The sequence below is a fragment of the Brassica napus genome, chromosome A1 (genome assembly GCF_020379485.1).
Source record: "Brassica napus cultivar Da-Ae chromosome A1, Da-Ae, whole genome shotgun sequence".
Taxonomy (NCBI): domain Eukaryota; kingdom Viridiplantae; phylum Streptophyta; class Magnoliopsida; order Brassicales; family Brassicaceae; genus Brassica; species Brassica napus.
In genome coordinates this window covers 30,704,237-30,722,373 of record NC_063434.1, presented here as the reverse complement: position 1 = coordinate 30,722,373, position 18,137 = coordinate 30,704,237, and the positions used below count along the sequence as shown (strand labels likewise).

The 18,137-nt window shown below is 37.9% G+C and overlaps 4 protein-coding genes across 6 annotated transcripts; 3 read left to right on the top strand and 1 right to left on the bottom strand.

Moving 5' to 3' along the window:
* Positions 1-759: 759 nt before the first annotated feature.
* LOC125606961 (inositol hexakisphosphate and diphosphoinositol-pentakisphosphate kinase VIP1) lies at positions 760-8,653 on the top strand. 3 transcript variants are annotated; one of them, XM_048776211.1, is made up of 31 exons: positions 760-925; positions 1,068-1,205; positions 1,427-1,486; positions 1,754-1,800; positions 1,920-2,003; positions 2,122-2,185; positions 2,291-2,444; positions 2,581-2,651; positions 2,774-2,878; positions 3,162-3,254; positions 3,441-3,515; positions 3,599-3,684; positions 3,769-3,975; positions 4,070-4,169; positions 4,256-4,326; positions 4,554-4,635; positions 4,846-5,004; positions 5,134-5,176; positions 5,287-5,369; positions 5,526-5,588; positions 5,672-5,746; positions 5,995-6,123; positions 6,391-6,626; positions 6,717-6,761; positions 6,866-6,932; positions 7,017-7,088; positions 7,200-7,498; positions 7,600-7,657; positions 7,773-7,940; positions 8,042-8,116; positions 8,211-8,653. In XM_048776211.1, exons 2-31 carry the CDS (start codon positions 1,113-1,115, stop codon positions 8,475-8,477), a joined length of 3,231 nt encoding a protein of 1,076 aa, XP_048632168.1. In that variant the 5' UTR covers positions 760-925; positions 1,068-1,112; the 3' UTR covers positions 8,478-8,653. The 3 variants fall into 3 exon arrangements, with proteins under 3 accessions (XP_048632168.1, XP_048632162.1, XP_048632169.1); XM_048776205.1 differs by having other exon boundaries at positions 765-925; positions 1,068-1,223; XM_048776212.1 differs by having other exon boundaries at positions 858-925; positions 1,108-1,205.
* A 653-nt stretch (positions 8,654-9,306) lies between these two features.
* Positions 9,307-11,696, top strand: LOC125606958 (serine/threonine-protein kinase PBL35). The gene is made up of 6 exons (XM_048776193.1): positions 9,307-9,665; positions 9,885-10,222; positions 10,298-10,433; positions 10,515-10,651; positions 10,737-10,860; positions 10,972-11,696. The coding sequence occupies exons 1-6, from the start codon at positions 9,446-9,448 to the stop codon at positions 11,475-11,477; spliced, it is 1,461 nt and encodes a 486-aa protein (XP_048632150.1). The 5' UTR covers positions 9,307-9,445; the 3' UTR covers positions 11,478-11,696.
* A 27-nt stretch (positions 11,697-11,723) lies between these two features.
* On the bottom strand, positions 11,724-14,423 carry LOC106433411 (mitochondrial outer membrane protein porin 1-like). The gene is made up of 6 exons (XM_048776198.1): positions 14,193-14,423; positions 13,871-13,938; positions 12,785-12,895; positions 12,599-12,685; positions 12,306-12,514; positions 11,724-12,231 (listed from the first exon to the last, which is right to left on the bottom strand). Exons 1-6 carry the CDS (start codon positions 14,239-14,241, stop codon positions 11,925-11,927), a joined length of 831 nt encoding a protein of 276 aa, XP_048632155.1. The 5' UTR covers positions 14,242-14,423; the 3' UTR covers positions 11,724-11,924.
* Positions 14,424-15,542: 1,119 nt separating this feature from the next.
* Positions 15,543-17,663, top strand: LOC106433413 (probable pectate lyase 7). Its single transcript, XM_013874240.3, has 4 exons — positions 15,543-15,920; positions 16,050-16,800; positions 16,921-17,166; positions 17,250-17,663. The coding sequence occupies exons 1-4, from the start codon at positions 15,733-15,735 to the stop codon at positions 17,472-17,474; spliced, it is 1,410 nt and encodes a 469-aa protein (XP_013729694.2). The 5' UTR covers positions 15,543-15,732; the 3' UTR covers positions 17,475-17,663.
* Positions 17,664-18,137: the final 474 nt, after the last annotated feature.

Below are 18,137 nucleotides of genomic sequence, written 5' to 3'. Positions count from 1 at the left end.
AAATCAAACTTTTAAATTATTGAAATTTTAACTAATTTTACTTTTACTGTAATACTAATTTAAATAATATAATATGTGTTTTATCATTATTTAAGTTTTACATTCTAAGATGTGAAACTTCATTTTAATAATTTATATTTGTCAAAATTTCCAATATAAATTACATATTTAAATATAAATAATATTTTAAAATAAATTAAAATTTTAGGAAAATAAACCCCGGGCGTAGCCCGGGAAAAGGCTCTAGTATAACTAATAGTGATACACGTACGTAACGTAACGAATCAGTTGGTAGTAGAAAAAGAGCCTGATATGACAGAGATTGTCTTTTGGTTGGAACCTTTTGAACCGTCTGCAATACTTTATGGAATAAGGAAAAGTTGGAAAGCAACCAAAAAGCTAAACTACATTTGGCTGTATCTTAGTGCATATTCTCGAATCCTAGATCTTATCCTTTCATCGGTTTTATAAGAGCAAGATATATAAGAGGGAGAACATGATAATGACATATGTAACATTGATGAGTAACACAATGGACCATCATTTTGATACTTTAAGTTTGGTAGCAATCACATATTAACAAAATCATCATTACAACCAGTATTATTATTATAAGCTCAAGCACCATAGTAAGTCCATAATATTAACGTCAAGCAGTGGGTCCAAGAGATGCTGACTAGAAATTTTTGAAAAAGGAGAGCATGTTTGATTTTATTCTTATAAATAAATAAAATAAAAATAAAATAATTTAACGCAAACGGGCCAGTGACGAGATGACTGGCCCTTCGCTCTGTCCTCGTGCTTCCTCACCGCTCCGCTAAAGAAAGATATTTTATTTTTATTTATTTCCCAAATCAGTAGGAAGTAGTATTATCTATCGCCTACTGCTCTCTGCCTTGTGATCATCATTCATTTTTTCGCTCTGGTAAGTTTCTCTCTCTCCTTCTTCAACTGTTTTCGTTTGCTTGTTCTTTTCCCTTTGCAGAGAGCTGATTAGCAAATCTTCGTTTTTAAAACTGAAGAGATTTAGTGAGATTTTTGTTTGATTTGTGAATCTGCGACTTTAGTGAGAGGATATAACAGAAAGAGGAAAAAGGAGCAAAAGGTAGAGAATGGAGGGGGAAGAAGGAGGAGGAGGAGGAGGAGGAGGAAGCGTTGGTGGTGGTGGGAAGATAAAGATAGGAGTGTGCGTCATGGAAAAGAAGGTGAAGTGCGGCTCCGAGGTTCTCTTTTCCTTTTTTATTTGTTTGTTGTTGTTGCTGTTGCTGCTGCTGCTCGTATATGTATTTCACGTTTACTTCTCCTGACCAACAGATTCAGATGCTTTTTTTTTTAAAAGCCCTCTTTAACTCTGATACGGATCCAGTTTATTTTCACCATCTGTTCTTCTCCATCACTCATATATTGTTCCTTGTGGGGTTTATAGGTCTTCTCAGCTCCCATGGGTCAAATTCTTGACAGACTGGAGTCCTTTGGTGAATTTGAGGTTAGCTTACTCACTGCTTTCTGGTCTATACACTATACTCTTATAAGTAGTTTGGTATTTAATCTGGAGAGAGGTTTCTTTTTGTTTTAAATTACTTGTACTTTGTGTATCCTTGGCCATATGTTAGTGGAAGATGATGCTTTTATCATTTTACAAGTTGCTGGCCTTATTTTGCCAAAACAAAAGTTGCTGTTGACGCTTGTCTTTCTAGATTCCCTCCTGTATTTTTTTTTATATTTGTCATGTGATGTACAACTTTATACGCAGATCTTACATTTTGGGGATAAAGTCATACTTGAAGATCCAATTGAAAGGTTTGCTTTTCGCTTTTTTCCTATTTTTGTATCATCTTGATTTCTTGTTTCATTATTAGTCCACAAGGTGGTGGTATATACTGGAATCAAACCCTTGACCTAAGCATTTCCTGTTTCAGTTGGCCCATTTGTGATTGCTTGATTGCTTTTCATTCCTCTGGATATCCTCTTGAAAAGGCTCAGGCATATGCTGCTTTAAGAAAGTGAGTTTCTTTTCTTTTGCTCTTGGTTCAGTAAAAGGCCTAGCTTACGTCTAATGTTTCCTTCCTGAAAAGTCCAGCGTCAACTCATGAGTTGACTTTTCTTATTTCTGCTATTCAGGCCGTTTTTAGTGAATGAACTTGATCCTCAGTATCTTCTTCATGATCGCCGCAAGGTGTATGAGGTATGTATGCATGTTAGACTGCAAGAAAGAATTGGTTCCGTGCACTTTAGATGTTATATACTTTTTCCTTGTACTAACGGATATAAATTTTCTGTGCATCTACAGCATCTTGAGATGTATGGCATCCCAGTTCCTAGGTATGCTTGTGTTAACAGAACGGTACCAAATCAAGACCTCGATTATTTTGTCGAGGAAGAAGATTTTGTTGAGGTTAATGGCGAACGCTTCTGGAAGCCTTTTGTGGAAAAGCCTGTCAATGGTGAGCTTCTCTTTTTTTTTGCCTCTTGCTCACTTTCTCATGCACCTTATTATCTATTTATCCATAAGGACAAGTTGTTATATGATTCTTGGTATTCTCCTTGTTCTATTTACAAAAATTCTCTGTGCGTTTGTAGGAGATGACCATAGTATCATGATATACTATCCTAGCTCCGCAGGTGGAGGCATGAAGGAATTGTTTCGCAAGGTATTTCTTCAGTCTGGATTGAACTGTTTATACTATAATATTTTCGTAATAGTTTGTGGCAGATTCCTCTGGTTGACTCTTTTCCCATCTAATGTATTTTGTTTGTCTCCATTTTACTTTAGATTGGGAACCGATCAAGTGAGTTTCATCCTGACGTCAGAAGAGTTAGGCGAGAGGGTTCCTATATATATGAGGAGTTTATGGCTACCGGAGGAACTGATGTCAAGGTCTGATTGTTTTCCTTTACATGTTTCTTCATTCCCATCTTTCGCACCACCTAACCTTGCTTCGAATATTACGCTGTTATTGTTCTGTTGCTGGTATCAAGTGTCCTAAATGTAAAAGGTTGTCATGTTAGTGACCTATGTTTTCTATGTTTGTATATATAAGGCATGACTTATCAACAGCTGTTGTAGCTCCCATTGCTGGTTGTTTTTGTCTGGAGAACATTTTTCGTAAATCTTGGCTTTCTCGAGTTATAAAATTGACAAATCTGCTTGGTAAATACAGGTGTACACAGTGGGTCCTGAATACGCACATGCTGAAGCAAGAAAGTCACCTGTTGTTGATGGTGTTGTTATGAGGAATACTGATGGCAAGGAAGTACGTCCTCTACCAATTATTACCTTAAAAAATGAAACCGGAAATTATCTCACTATCTTTTGACGAAAGAGATATAGTTTGAATAGAGTATCAAAGCATGAATTGCCTAAGTCTTTCATGAAAGTGTAACACGTTGATGTGTTTAGACTTTAATCAGTTTTTTTTTTTGGATATTTTATTGAACAGGTGAGGTATCCAGTGTTGCTTACACCTACCGAGAAACAGATGGCTAGAGAAGTTTGCCTTGCATTTCGTCAAGCGGTATGCTATGAAACCAATCCTCTATGATTCTTTGGATTTAATACAATTACGTGTTAGTTTTTTCAACATTTCTCAAATTTCAGGTATGTGGGTTTGATCTTCTACGATCTGAGGGATGTTCATATGTTTGTGATGTAAATGGATGGAGTTTTGTGAAGAATTCTTACAAGTAAGCTAGCACTCTTCACTTTATTTAACTTTATAAAAATGCTTTACAACTTTAGAGTATACTCAAACCTTTTGTACTATTAAGGTATTACGACGATGCTGCTTGTGTACTAAGAAAAATGTGTTTGGATGCAAAAGCTCCACATCTTTCCTCGACTCTTCCTCCCACTTTGCCATGGAAGGTCAATGAACCTGTACAACCTAATGAAGGACTAACCCGCCAAGGCAGTGGCATCATAGGCACTTTTGGGCAATCAGAAGAGCTACGCTGTGTTATCGCTGTTATTCGACAGTATGTTTTAGCTTATGATCACCATTCCCCTCTATACCTCTCTCCGTGTTTAGCCAAGATCTGAGTGTTTTTAACCTTTTTTTTTACTTGACAGTGGCGATCGAACTCCCAAACAGAAGGTGAAACTAAAAGTTACAGAGGAAAAACTGTTAAACCTGATGTTGAAGTACAATGGTGGGAAGCCAAGAGCTGAGGTGAGAGGCTTGACTTTTCTATCATCAACTTATTCCTGCCTTGGTTAGTTGCTTCTACTGTGTAAATTTATTCTCTAATTTTACAGACCAAACTTAAAACTGCGGTCCAGTTGCAAGACTTATTAGATGCCACAAGAATGTTAGTTCCCCGTACAAGGTATAACCCTTAACTCACCTCTTTGGGTCTTGTCACAATAGCTTTCCAAGTGGCTGCACAATTTTATTGAAAGAGATTATGTTATTGTTAGAACACTCATGATTTTTCTGTGAAGCATTTTCCATTGAGATACTTTCGCTATAGATATAGCATTTCTGCTCAGCACCCCGTGCTGATAGTTGAATTCTCGTAATGACCTTATGGTCTTCTTTTTTTTTAATCTTTAGACCAGGTCGTGAAAGTGATAGTGATGCAGAAGACCTTGAACATGCGGAGAAACTTCGACAAGTTAAAGCAGTTCTTGAAGAGGTATATCTTGATACATATATACGTTCCAATTTATTGTCCTCATTATTTGAAACGTACAGTTTTGTATGGTGGCGGATAGTCCTTGGAAATAATTACATTGTATCAGTTAGGGGTTTAAATTCACGGCCAGACAACTGTTGCTATCATATGTTCGTGGTTGATTTTTCCTCCATGAGCTCTCTTTCATATTAATAGAACTTTGATATGCAGGGTGGACATTTCTCTGGCATATACAGGAAGGTTCAACTAAAGCCGCTGAAGTGGGTTAAAATACCAAAAAACAACGGTGAAGGCGAAGAAGAAAGACCAGTAGAGGCTCTTATGGTACTGAAATATGGGGGTGTTCTAACACACGCTGGTAGAAAGCAGGTATACTACTACCATTTAGTCATTGTTAAATGTATTGCATCGAACAATTATTTAAACATGAAATCTATTTTGGTAGCTTATCTATCGTGTAAACTTGTCTAAGTTTACTGATGTGTGCTTCATCTGCAGGCGGAAGAACTTGGTAGATTCTTTCGAAACAATATGTATCCAGGTACGGGCGTCTGATCTGTTTTTATCTGATACTTTTAACCTGTCGCACAAAAGTTTCTGAAGCAGTTTCTGTCACATATTTCATGATCAAATGGCATAATATGCTTGCAGGTGAAGGGACTGGTTTGCTTCGTCTCCATAGTACATACCGTCATGACCTTAAAATTTACAGCTCTGACGAGGGACGTGTTCAGGTACAGCTTTACACTATTAGTAGTGAAGATGAGCGTATGCCATTGAGCTTTTAAAGATATACTTGACGCCTCACTACTCTTCTCAGTTTGCACCAAAATACGTGACAGAAGATCAAGTCTGATCGAATATTACTAACTGATTTTCACTGTCGACAGATGTCTGCAGCTGCTTTTGCTAAAGGCCTGCTTGACTTAGAAGGACAGCTGACGCCAATTCTGGTTTTCACTTTTATCTTACTGAGATCTTCTTGTGATTTGAATTGTCATCATGTGTTCACTAATTTATTATCTATTTTCTCTAGGTTTCTTTGGTTAGCAAGGACTCTTCCATGCTGGACGGTCTTGATAATGCCAGCATTGAAATGGAAGCGGCCAAGGTTTGCCCTTCTCTTTGATGAGTCATCTTTATTGTGTATAAATCACGTGGTGGCAACTCGTCTGAACCATCGGTAGTTGTCAGTTAGATCAAAACTGTTTCTGAAAGATCTTAGTATTTTTCTTAAAGTGGTCTAATAGAAGCCTCTCAAAACCATCTCAAATGGTTTTTGTAGATATGGTTTCAGTTAATTTCATTTTGTCCACTTGAAATATGTTAACAATTTTGATGTCACTACTTGGACTGCAGGCTAGATTGAATGAGATTGTAACATCTGGCACAAAGATGATACATGAGCATGGTTCCTCTGAAGAATTCCCTTGGATGACCGATGGAGCTGGACTTCCTCCCAATGCCCATGAAGTCCTCCGTGAATTGGTACTCACACTTTTCCATCTACTATTAGTTCATTACTAATGTGAAACAGATCACCAAACGTTTTTAGTTTTGTTTGCAAACAACTTAATACTTCATACTGCACTGACTCTGAGCACATTCGTAACCTCTGTGGCATTTCTCTCATTTTTGTGGTTGTTTTTTACTTCCATTTTTAATCCTTCATAAAAAGTGGTGTATTAGAGTCCATAAAGTTATTTCTAAAAAAAAACAATTCTTTAACTGTTGAATTACTTTTAAAATAATCAGGTGAAATTAACTAAGAATGTGACTGACCAAGTAAGACAACTTGCAATGGATGAGGACGAGAACCTCACAGAGCCATATGATATAATTCCGCCATATGATCAAGCAAAAGCCCTGGGCAAGACTAACATTGATAGTGATCGGATTGCTTCTGGATTACCATGTGGTAGTGAAGGTTTCCTTCTGATGTTTGCTCGGTGGATAAAACTTGCAAGGGATCTCTATAACGAAAGAAAAGAGTAAACTAAAGCTTCTCAAACTTTTAAACTTTATTTTCGTTAGAGGCTTGTGACTGAGAATAGCACTAATAGTTGAGTTTTAACTTGCAGCCGATTCGACATCACGCAGATTCCGGATGTCTATGATTCATGCAAGTAAGTTATACATATTAGATCATGTCTTTGGTGTATCTCTAGATTTACACCTAGCTTTAGTTATTCGTTTCTGAATATGCTGTAATGTCTCTTATCTTCACCAGGTACGACCTTTTGCATAATTCCCATCTAGATCTAAAAGGATTAGATGAACTCTTCAAAGTTGCACAGGTACATACTAACTGTAGTTCTCTATTATGCATGCATTGTTGATTATATTCGCTTATGACTAAGTTACTTGTTATGTGGTCGCAGTTGCTTGCAGATGGTGTAATCCCAAATGAGTATGGAATCAATCCGCAACAAAAGCTTAAAATTGGTTCAAAGGTGACATTTTCTAGCTACAAGTAATTATTTTCTGATTATCCAGATTGCTCCAAAGGATCTCACATCTTATCATATCTTATTCTTCTTCTTTTTTCCCCGTTAAACAAAAAGATTGCTCGGCGTTTGATGGGGAAGATCTTGATAGACTTGAGGAACACTCGAGAGGAAGCATTGAGTGTTGCTGAATTGAAAGAAAGCCAAGAGCAAGTCACTCGAGAAGAAGCAATGAGTGTTGCTGAACTGAAAGAAAGCCAAGAACAAGCCGCCTTGTCATTATCTGCTTCGAAAAAGGAAGATAGAAATAGTCAGCCAAAGCTTTTTATTAATAGCAGCGATGATTTGAGACGACCTGGCACAGGTGATAAAGACGAAGATGATGATAAAGAAACCAAATACCGATTGGATCCAAAGTAATAGCCTCTGCTTCTATAAATTATTTTCTTCTTTTTTTTCTTGGTTTCTGCATATTATTTAAGTGTTGTCTACTAATTACTTTTCATTTCCCTTGTAGGTATGCCAATGTTAAGACACCTGAACGTCATGTGAGGACTCGACTTTATTTCACATCTGTAAGTTTCCTCTTTTCTCTATTGCTTGTTATGGTGTTCACGTGTGTATGTGATTGACACTCTTAGAGTGAAACTGATATGTTTTTTTTTGCGTGGCATGATGTTGATGTAACAGGAATCACATATTCATTCGCTGATGAACGTACTTAGATACTGTAACCTGGACGAATCACTTCAAGGAGAGGAAAGTCTCATCTGCCAAAACGCATTGGAACGTCTTTGCAAAACAAAGGAACTCGATTACATGAGCTACATTGTCCTAAGGCTCTTTGAAAACACCGAGGTTCACATTACATTCCTTTTACTCTCACATCATATATCATATGCTTCAACATCTAATATTATATTGTCTCCATAATAATAAAAAGAAAAAATTGGTCTCAGGTATCACTTGAAGACCCCAAGAGATTCAGGATTGAACTTACATTCAGCCGTGGAGCTGATTTGTCTCCCTTGGAGGTAAAGAAGAGCCATTATTATTTTTGTTCAACGTCTAAAGGAACAAATTAAAACTTAAAATTTGAAAATATGATTTTAATATGTGTGAGGACAGAATAATGACGACGAGGCAGAGTCATTGCTAAGGGAACACACGCTTCCGATAATGGGACCAGAGAGGCTTCAAGAGGTTGGTTCTTGTTTAACACTGGAGACTATGGAGAAAATGGTTCGTCCTTTTGCTATGCCACCTGAAGACTTCCCGCCGGCCTCGACTCCGGTTGGTTTCTCCGGTTACTTCTCCAAAAGTGCCGCGGTGCTCGAGCGTCTGGTTAACCTCTTCCACAACTACAAAAACTCTTCATCCAACGGAAAAAGCTGAAGGGAATATGCCTACCAAATTTTTACTTTTTATCTTTCTTTCTGAAATTTGATATGATTTTGTCTTTGTGCAGCTCAAAATCATTGTTCTTTCCTTTTTTTTTTGTTTCCCTACATGTTTCAGTTTTGCTTTTCTCCCCCCAAACTACTATTCAATGATTCAAAAATGTTATGTTTCTCGCGGGTACTAGTTCGTTCTTATTTTTTAGTGGTTTAGGAGCTGTGTCCGAGTCTCTCTGTTTTTGAGGTTATGTCTGTCGGCCTTAGATTTCAACAGCAATACTATTAAAATACTTATGTTATTGGCCGACCACCGAATAAAGAAAGTGTAATGATTTTTCATTTCAAGGTAAAACTAATTTTACGTTATGTTAACACTTTCCTTTTTTAACTGGGGTAAGCTTCACTTATATCGAAAAAGTGAAAATGAAAAGCAATATGATTGGGAGTTTCTTTTCCAAAAAAAGCACAGAGGAACAATTAAATCATACATATATTTCTCTATACATTTGTAGGCAAAATCTCAAGAAATTAATTGGATTGACCAAACAAAATTTGAAGAAGTTAAGTGATTGGAAGATTAGTTGTAAAAGAAACGACTAATTCTTCAAACTGAAAAAGAACAAAAAGAAAAAGTAATAATGATGACAAAACAAAGTAGTCCATCTGTTGTTGTTTGTTTTATAAAAATTGATTATAAAAGGAGTGAGTATATTTGTTCCTCAATATAGAAAAAAAATAGATAGATGACTCTATAAATAAATAAATGAAAATGATAGGAAAACTGCGTTTTGTAACAGTTGAGAGTTTATAAGCAAACAAACTCATGATTTGTCTCTCTTTCTCTTTCATCTCCCATAGACAATGAATTCCCTTTTTTGACTAAAATTCTCTCTATCTGCTTTTTTTAAATCTTACTTCTCTCTACACCAAAATCGCTTCTTTCCTCAAACTGGGAAACTCTCGGGGATGAGTTTAGATTCCGTCAAAGTAATGGAGGATTGGCAATCCAACAGATCCAATGAGCTTAACAAGAGGAATAAGAAGAAGAAAAAGAACAACAATGTCAGAAACAGTGATGTCGAAGAAGAAGCAAATGGGGGTTGCTGGGTCAAATTAAGGGTCATGCTTTGTTGCGTAGCTTCGACATCAGACGTTCATAGCTCTCTCAGCCTCTCCACAACCACTGGTATGCAATTGAGTTCAAAGAAAGGACTTTCCTTTTGGAATGCAATCTTCTTAATTTTGGTTTCTATAACTGTCATAAGTCTTGTATTAACTACTTTGATTCTAATCCTAATTAAAAAAAAGATTCCTCTTTTATTGTTTGCTAAACCATTTCTGATTATGACTATTGTCTCCTTGAATGGTATTGTAATGATAAGACTTTTTTTTTCTGCTTTAACAGTGGGAAGTAAGTCTCCAATTTTGAAATCTAATGATCAACCGGCTGGCCCTGTTTCTTCTACAACAACAACTAGCAATGCAGAAAGCTCTCTGTCCACTCCAATGATCAGTGAAGAACTTAAGATCTATTCTCACCTCAAGAAGTTTTCTTTCATTGATCTCAAGTTGGCAACTAGAAACTTCAGACCGGAGAGTCTTCTTGGAGAAGGTGGCTTTGGTTGTGTCTTTAAAGGATGGGTCGAGGAGAACGGCACCGCTCCTGTTAAGCCTGGCACTGGCCTTACTGTGGCCGTCAAAACCTTGAATCCTGATGGCCTTCAGGGTCATAAAGAGTGGCTTGTAAGATCCTTTGCATCTGTTTTCTTTTTGAAACTGAAGAACACACACGATTAAAAGGTTTGTGGTCTTTTGCAGGCTGAGATTAACTATCTGGGTAATCTTCTGCACCCGAATCTTGTTAAACTGGTGGGTTATTGTATCGAAGATGACCAAAGGCTGCTGGTATATGAGTTTATGCCTCGTGGGAGTTTGGAGAATCACCTCTTCAGAAGTAAGTTAAAACTTAAAACAATTCTCAAACCTTCTTATTGTACATGCGCTGTAAACTGAGCTCGTTGCTTTGTGTTGGAAGGGTCGTTGCCTCTTCCATGGTCAATTCGGATGAGGATTGCATTAGGTGCTGCAAAGGGTCTCAGTTTCCTTCACGAAGAAGCTCTGAAGCCCGTTATATATCGGGATTTCAAAACCTCAAACATCTTACTAGATTCAGTATGTTTTCTTTTTTTTTAAATTACTTTGACATATATAGTATAAGGCCTTGCTTGCTTCTTAACTTTTTTACCAATATTCTCAGGACTACAATGCGAAACTATCAGATTTTGGGCTTGCCAAAGATGCTCCTGATGAAGGCAAAACCCATGTCTCTACTCGAGTCATGGGTACTTATGGTTACGCTGCTCCTGAGTATGTTATGACTGGTATGCCTTTCTTTTCTTTGTTCATTCACACTCTGGCACTTTTTTCTTTGGCTTGGTTCTTTAGGAGATTAGATATATAACTATAGAATCTTTTCTGCACTATGCCCATAGGTCACTTGACATCAAAGAGCGATGTTTATAGTTTCGGTGTGGTTCTACTCGAAATGCTGACTGGCAGAAGATCTATGGACAAAAACCGACCAAACGGGGAACACAACCTGGTGGAATGGGCGAGACCGCACCTCCTCGACAGGAGAAGATTCTACAGGCTACTTGATCCGAGGCTGGAGGGTCATTTCTCCATCAAAGGAGCTCAGAAAGTAACTCAGCTTGCAGCTCAATGCCTTAGCCGTGACTCCAAGATCAGACCCAAAATGAGTGAAGTGGTTGAGGTCCTTAAACCACTCCCACATCTGAAAGACATGGCAAGCTCTTCTTACTACTTCCAGACAATGCAAGCCGAGAGATTGAAAGCTGGGTCTGGGTCGGGTCGTGGGTTCGGGTCAAGAAACGGGCAACTTGTGTTTAGGACACAGTCTAGTCCTCATGGCCAAGCTGGTTCTTCACCTTATCGTCATCAGATTCCGTCTCCTAAGCCCAAAGGTGCAACTACTTAGTTTTGAAGCTATCTCACATTTCCTAAAGGGGAGGATCTCTCTTGTAATGCAAGGAAACGTCTATTCAACCGATGTAAAACAGATATTGTTAACCTAGTGTTTCTTTTGTCTATTGTACTCTTTAACCGTTGCCCTAGTGAGGGTAATATTATCACTAACTATTGTGTTAGAAGTGATATCACCTCATTTCATATAAGATTAAACATGTTAAAAGGGTAACATTAGAGTAGAAGGAAACACAGTGCATAGCAAAGAAACATAAAGATCTTTTAGTGTTTCATCATGTCACCAAGACAAACCATCTTTTTTGTCAACTTTATTATTATTATTCACTTCTACAAATCCAACAAGAAAATGGGGGAAAAAAGATTAGCAAGCAGCCCGCCATTAAAACCAAGCAAGAGGGAAGTGAGTAGAAATAAACTACTACTTGGGATGGCTCATTTATCAAGGCTTGAGAGAGAGAGCCAATCCAACCTTAGCACTCTTGTCGATGGCCTTGGTGTCAACTTCTCCAGAGACTGTGAAGAAGGACTTGGGTGACCACTCGTGTTGAATGAGTGCATTGGCTATCCCCGCACTGTTCACACGTGCTTTCACCATGGTCAAGGGGTCAATCGAGTGCTGCGTTCCCACGGTTATGGTGTTGACCTTGCTAGAGAACTTGTGGTTCACTTCGGCTCCAACAGCGGTGTTGAACAGCGGGTTAACAATGTGGTAGTATGAGGCGTTGACAGAATCTCCTTTGTCGTTCCTGAACAAACAAGACTGATAAGAACCACATCTTTAATCCACAAATATCTCACATGAATTCATTCATTGACTTACAGGGTAAGGGAAGCAATCAAATCATCCTTGGTGAAGTTGAGGCCAGCATTGATCTTGGTGAAATTGCCAGATTTGGTGTCGAAGGAAACCTCAGTACCAAGAGCCAGCAAATTGTTCCCAACAACACCAGAGAAGTTGACAGTTGGGTTCTGAGTCAATCCCATGCTGGTGCTGATACCAGCGTAGTCATGCAAATACTGAAGCTCAATCTGTATGAAAGAGGAAACAAAGAATTATAAAAGGTATCCAAATGCAGATGGATGGGGGTTGAAAAGAGAAGAAGAAAGACCTACCTTGCCGGAGTTTTGGTCAGGGGCCTTGAAGCTGAAGATGGACTTCAATCCAGGGGCAGCCTCATCAACGGTAGCAGTGATCAAAACCTGAAACCAACCAGTAATAATAAAGAAGGGAATAGATTTAGATAATCAGATAAGGTAAAAGGGAAAGAATGTAATTTGGGTAAATATAATAAAGCATACGGTATTGTCAGTGGAAACTTTGAAATCGGTGGTGATGTTTTTTTGCTTGAGTTGAAAAACTACATCTCCCAAGAGCGATTCACCTTTCTTTGTTCCGGTTGATGTGATGGCCTAAAGATTGTAAAAGGTAAATAAAGAAAACTAATCAATAAAACAAAAGAGTAAGAAAACAAAGATATTAAAGAATGAAGTGCAAGATGCCTTGTCCTCAGTTCAGTGTGTATGGTCAGTGTTGTGGCTAAGGTTTGTGATTATGTTGGCTGATGCCTTGTCCTCAGTTCTAAATGGGTTTTGCGTGAAGTCTGTTGATACATGGCACTGCATCAGTATTGCCTGACCAATGGGTTGGCTAGGATTGGAAACCTTATCTAGCGAGTGTTGTTGTTGGTTCTCTTTTGATTAGAGTTGTGGGGTCTGGCAGCCGTTGTGACAATTTCAGTTGCAGAAATCTCTTTTAGTTGGTGGTACAGTGATTTCTCGTTGATGTGATCTGTTTTAGAATGCATTTGTTGTGGAAATCAATCAACGAGGCTTGTTTGTGTGGAGGTGTTTGGGAGGCTTCTTTCTAGGTGTAAAGTGGACGTCAAAGAGTGCGTTCAAACCGTATCCGAAAGTTGATTGGATCCTGAAGTGGTCTTACTTGTCGGGTTGTGAAGTTTTGGTTCCTAGTTACTAGTGGGGATGGTATCGTTTGGCAGGCTATAGGCGGCAGCGATAGATCCGATTTGAGAAGACTAAGGGTCTTCAGGGTTTGAAGCGGATGGAATCGTTGGTTGGCCGAGGGCAGCTTCGATTTATCCAGATCACTGTGGTTCCTAAATTGGGAGATTATGTGCATTGAATTGTTATAGGTTTGTCTGTAGATGTTTTCGTTGTGGTGTTCTAGTTTCCGTAAGCTGCCCTGGTGTGGGCTTGATAGGTTCTTTCTTAACCGTTGTTGTTTTGTTGTCCGTAAGCTGCTCCGTTGTGGGCTCAAGCTGCTCCGTCGTGGGCTCAAGTTGCCTTTCCTTTGGGTTTTTGTAACAAACTCTTGAATGAATATTTTCAGATGGAAAAAAAAAAATGAAGTGCAAGAAAGAAACTTACAACACCCGCAGGAGAGTAAGTGGTGATACTCAATTTCTGGTCACTGTTGTGGTCCTTGTACAGCAGGTCTGCACATGACAACGCATTTTTTATAAACTTCTGATTATTTCTAGTGAATAACTCGATTTTTTATAAACTTCTGATTATTTCTAGTGAATAACTCGAAAAGTAAAAAACTGAAACCAACATGCGCATAACTAGATTGGTCCGAAAACTAAATCTTAAGCAAGCGATCCAGAAACCTAACTTACATCTTCTATTTGGCAGAAACAGATTCATTCGCAATAAAAAATGGAGAAAAAAAAGAAGGCAAAAGGTTCACCTCTGGCTTTTTTGCCGATGTCCGTGTAGAGACCTGGACCTTTCCCCATTTCTTTTTGCTTCTCCTTGATAGTATGATATTAGCTCCAGAGAACGAAGAAGAAGAAGAAGAAGAAGAAGAAGAAGAAACTGTGGCGTCTATAAAAGATTAGAAGAAAGCCCTAGCTATTATCAGCCGTTGGATCCATACTTGCTTCCCTCATCTGCTGCCGCTCATTCCTTTTCTTATACTTCTTCTCCTCTTCTCTATTGGAACTTATTCTAAAATGTCCTCCTATAACCTCTTCAAAAATTTCTAATATACCCCTTTTCTAGGAACTCGGACATATTAGATTACTTTCCGATGACCCAAATGGGTTTGACCCGGTAAATACCTTAACTTATTAAGAGTTGTTTTGTATTTAGCCACATTTTGTAATCAAAAATAAATGAAAATAAATTATTTACTAGAAAAGGGGTATATTAGAAATTTTTTAAGAGGTATAGGACATATGAGAATAAGGTCCGGCGTGGTTTTATACTAACCTTACTTTATTCCTTTGACTCTCTTCTGTCCTGAATGGGAAATGATTCGGTTTATTTACTAATTGAATTATTTAGTCTGAAACCCATGTGGTTTTGTTTGGAGTTCAATAATTGTTTCGCCATTAGTTGTCTGATATCTCTGTTTAATACTCAAATTCAGGGTTCCATTATAAATAGTTCGCGATTTTAAGTAAATTGCTATTTACATTTTTTAACATATACACCTTAACATACTTTAGGATGAACAATTATGTCTAAATTTATATTTATAAACAAAAACAAAATTTCGCCTAGAAGAATTCAAAAACGGATGTAACTATAAGAAAATTTTCGAAAATTTCACCATCAGCCAAATTTCAAAAGCAAAAAAATACAAGAACATATGAGCATTGTTTGAAGTCATTATTTATTATTGATCAAGTACCACCGAGGCACCGATGTTGTTAGGAAAAAAATAGTTGTTAGTTTTTACTTTTTAGTATGGTTGATACAGGTAAATAAATTAGACTTAACAAACACTCTGACATTTTTACTACTTTTGGATGCATCTGACAACTATAACCTATAAAGTAAATTCTTATTGTTGCTAAAATTGGTTGGAAATATTGAGAAAACAGTAACGCTTCTCTCTTCATAGAAGCATCCAAATATAGAAGACGTACAAAGGAGAGGAAAAATGTTAAATTACTAAAGAAAGAGAAACAGAGAAACCTGTCCACCAGTATATTGTGGTGGCTTTCCATACACAACGGGAAAAACTTTCTAAATTTAGAAGTTAACTTCCTTCGTCAATTTTTCTATTTATAATTATTTAAAGACCAACCTTCACGTTTGTCAAACTTCGCAATACGTTTCACTTTAGGCCAAACAGAAAAACGACCTAACCCCATGTTTAAAGCTTAGCAGTTCTCCATATATATTTAAAAAATATATAAAAAGATTACCCCTTTGAGAAAGAAAAAAAGAATTAATACAAATTGTTTTTTTCTCTAGAAAAAGGGGTAATCAAATAAAAAATGGAGACGGCTAGGCTTTTAGTTTGCGTGATTTGTATTGCCAGTTTGATTCCGACCTTACGAGCCAATGTTGCGGAGACGGATGAGTATTGGGTAACAAAAGCCAACGAAGCTCGTAGACGTACCCTTATGGCTTACCATCCTGATCCTTATCAGATTGTCGACCACTTCCACGAGCGTCATTACGAGTAAGTCTCCCTTAATCTATTTCTTTATCACATGAATTCACGACAATGTTTCGTTAGGTTATTTTTATAAACGAAAATAATGATTTAGGGTTTATGATGGGTTTTGGTTTTTGTGCATATGATCTTCAGCAACTCTACTGATGTTGAAGAGATGGATGAAAACGCTTCGGAGGAAGAGGACGACATTGAGATGATTTCTAGTGCGACGAACAGCACAAGGAGGAGTCTAAGAGGTAGAGGTAAAGGTAAGGGTAGAGGGAAATGGAGCAAGCTAAAGGGACCTTGCACTGCAAGTAACCCTATCGATAAATGTTGGCGTTGCCAGCCGGATTGGGCCAGGCGTCGCAAGAAGCTCGTCAAGTGTGTCCGTGGATTCGGTTACAAGACTACAGGAGGCAAACGTGGTCGAATCTACGTGGTCACAAGCAACAGAGATGATGACACGGTGAACCCTAGACCCGGAACACTGCGTCATGCTGTGATTCAGAACGAACCGCTCTGGATCATTTTCAAGCACGATATGAGCATTAGGTTGTGCCAAGAGCTAATGATTAATAGTCACAAGACGATCGATGCTCGTGGCACTAACGTGCACATCGCATATGGTGCTGGGATCACGATGCAGTACGTGCATAATATCATCATCCATGGGCTTCACATCCATCACATCGTCCAGGGCAGAGGTGGCATGATAAGAAACTCAAATGACCACTTTGGGTTCAGAGGAGTGGCCGATGGAGATGGTATCTCCATCTTTGGAGCAACAAACATTTGGCTTGACCACATTTCTATGTCTAAATGCCAAGATGGTCTCATCGACGCTATAATGGGCTCCACCGGTATCACTATCTCTAACTCTCATTTCACCCACCACAACGACGTGAGTATTCATCAAATCCGTACATCTCTACTAGATTTTTCCTAATTGATTTGATCGTTATATATGGAGTTTTAAAGACAATTTAAAAGTAATTAATGAACATGTTGTTTGTGTGTTTAGGTGATGTTGCTTGGTGCACAAAATGACAACCACGCGGACAAGAAAATGCAAGTCACCGTGGCTTTCAACCACTTTGGTAAAGGACTTGTGCAGAGGATGCCGAGGATTCGATGGGGTTTCGTCCATGTTGTCAACAATGACTACACTCACTGGGAGCTTTACGCTATCGGGGGTAGCCAAAGTCCTACCATTCTCAGCCACGGAAACCGTTTCATCGCTCCTCCTCACCTACAACATTACAGAGAGGTATAAACATATAAACCCAAAGGCTTGATGTGTTTAAGGTATATATAGTTTTTGAGCTAAGAGAAAAATGTGTGCGTCTACAGGTGACAAAGAGGGATTCTGCTCCAGAATCGGAGTGGAAAAACTGGAACTGGAGATCCGAGAAAGACATTTTCATGAACAATGCATATTTCAGACAGTCTGGAAACCCAAAGTTCATGTGTTCACACTCTAGACAACAGATGATAAAGCCCAAACACGGTGTTGCCGTTTCAAAGCTTACCAAATACGCCGGAGCATTGGATTGCCGGGTCGGAAAACCATGCTAAACAATATTGCTCACTACTATTTTTTTTTTCTCCTTGTATCTAGGCCAAAATCTTTTTAAGCAAAATCATGGGGTAAAAATTTGAAATAAGTCTAATTTATGAAGATTTTTGTGTAAAAAATGAATGCGAACGGCTGGATACTTTGTAACTCTATTCTGTTTCTGTATTACATTTGTTGTGTGTGTGTTTTTTTGGTTGTGCTCGCCATAATTTCACTATCTTATCTTGGGGACAAATATAAAATACCAATGGGAAAACAGATAAGGTGATTAATTTAAAAACAAAGACTTAAGCAATGACTCAAGGATCAAAAAACTAATGTCCATTTCCTGAACCGATTGTTCTTAGTTAACAATTTAACCGATGTGTTGATTACTTATCCGAATAGTCATTTTCCAATATTTTGGCCTTCATTCCAAATATATTATATACATATCCACCAAAACTTACACTTGTTAATACAAAAAATTTAACAAAATATATGAATTAATCCGTTTCCATCAGCTCTTTTGGTTTGTGATTAAAAAAAATAGAACATATTAAGTATGTTAACAATTTATTAGATTTGACAAATGATTTCTTTGGTATTAATTAATTTTGATAAGTATCTGTCGCAAACATGTGTTAAAAAAAATCGTTCTCAAACATATTATTCTTTATTTC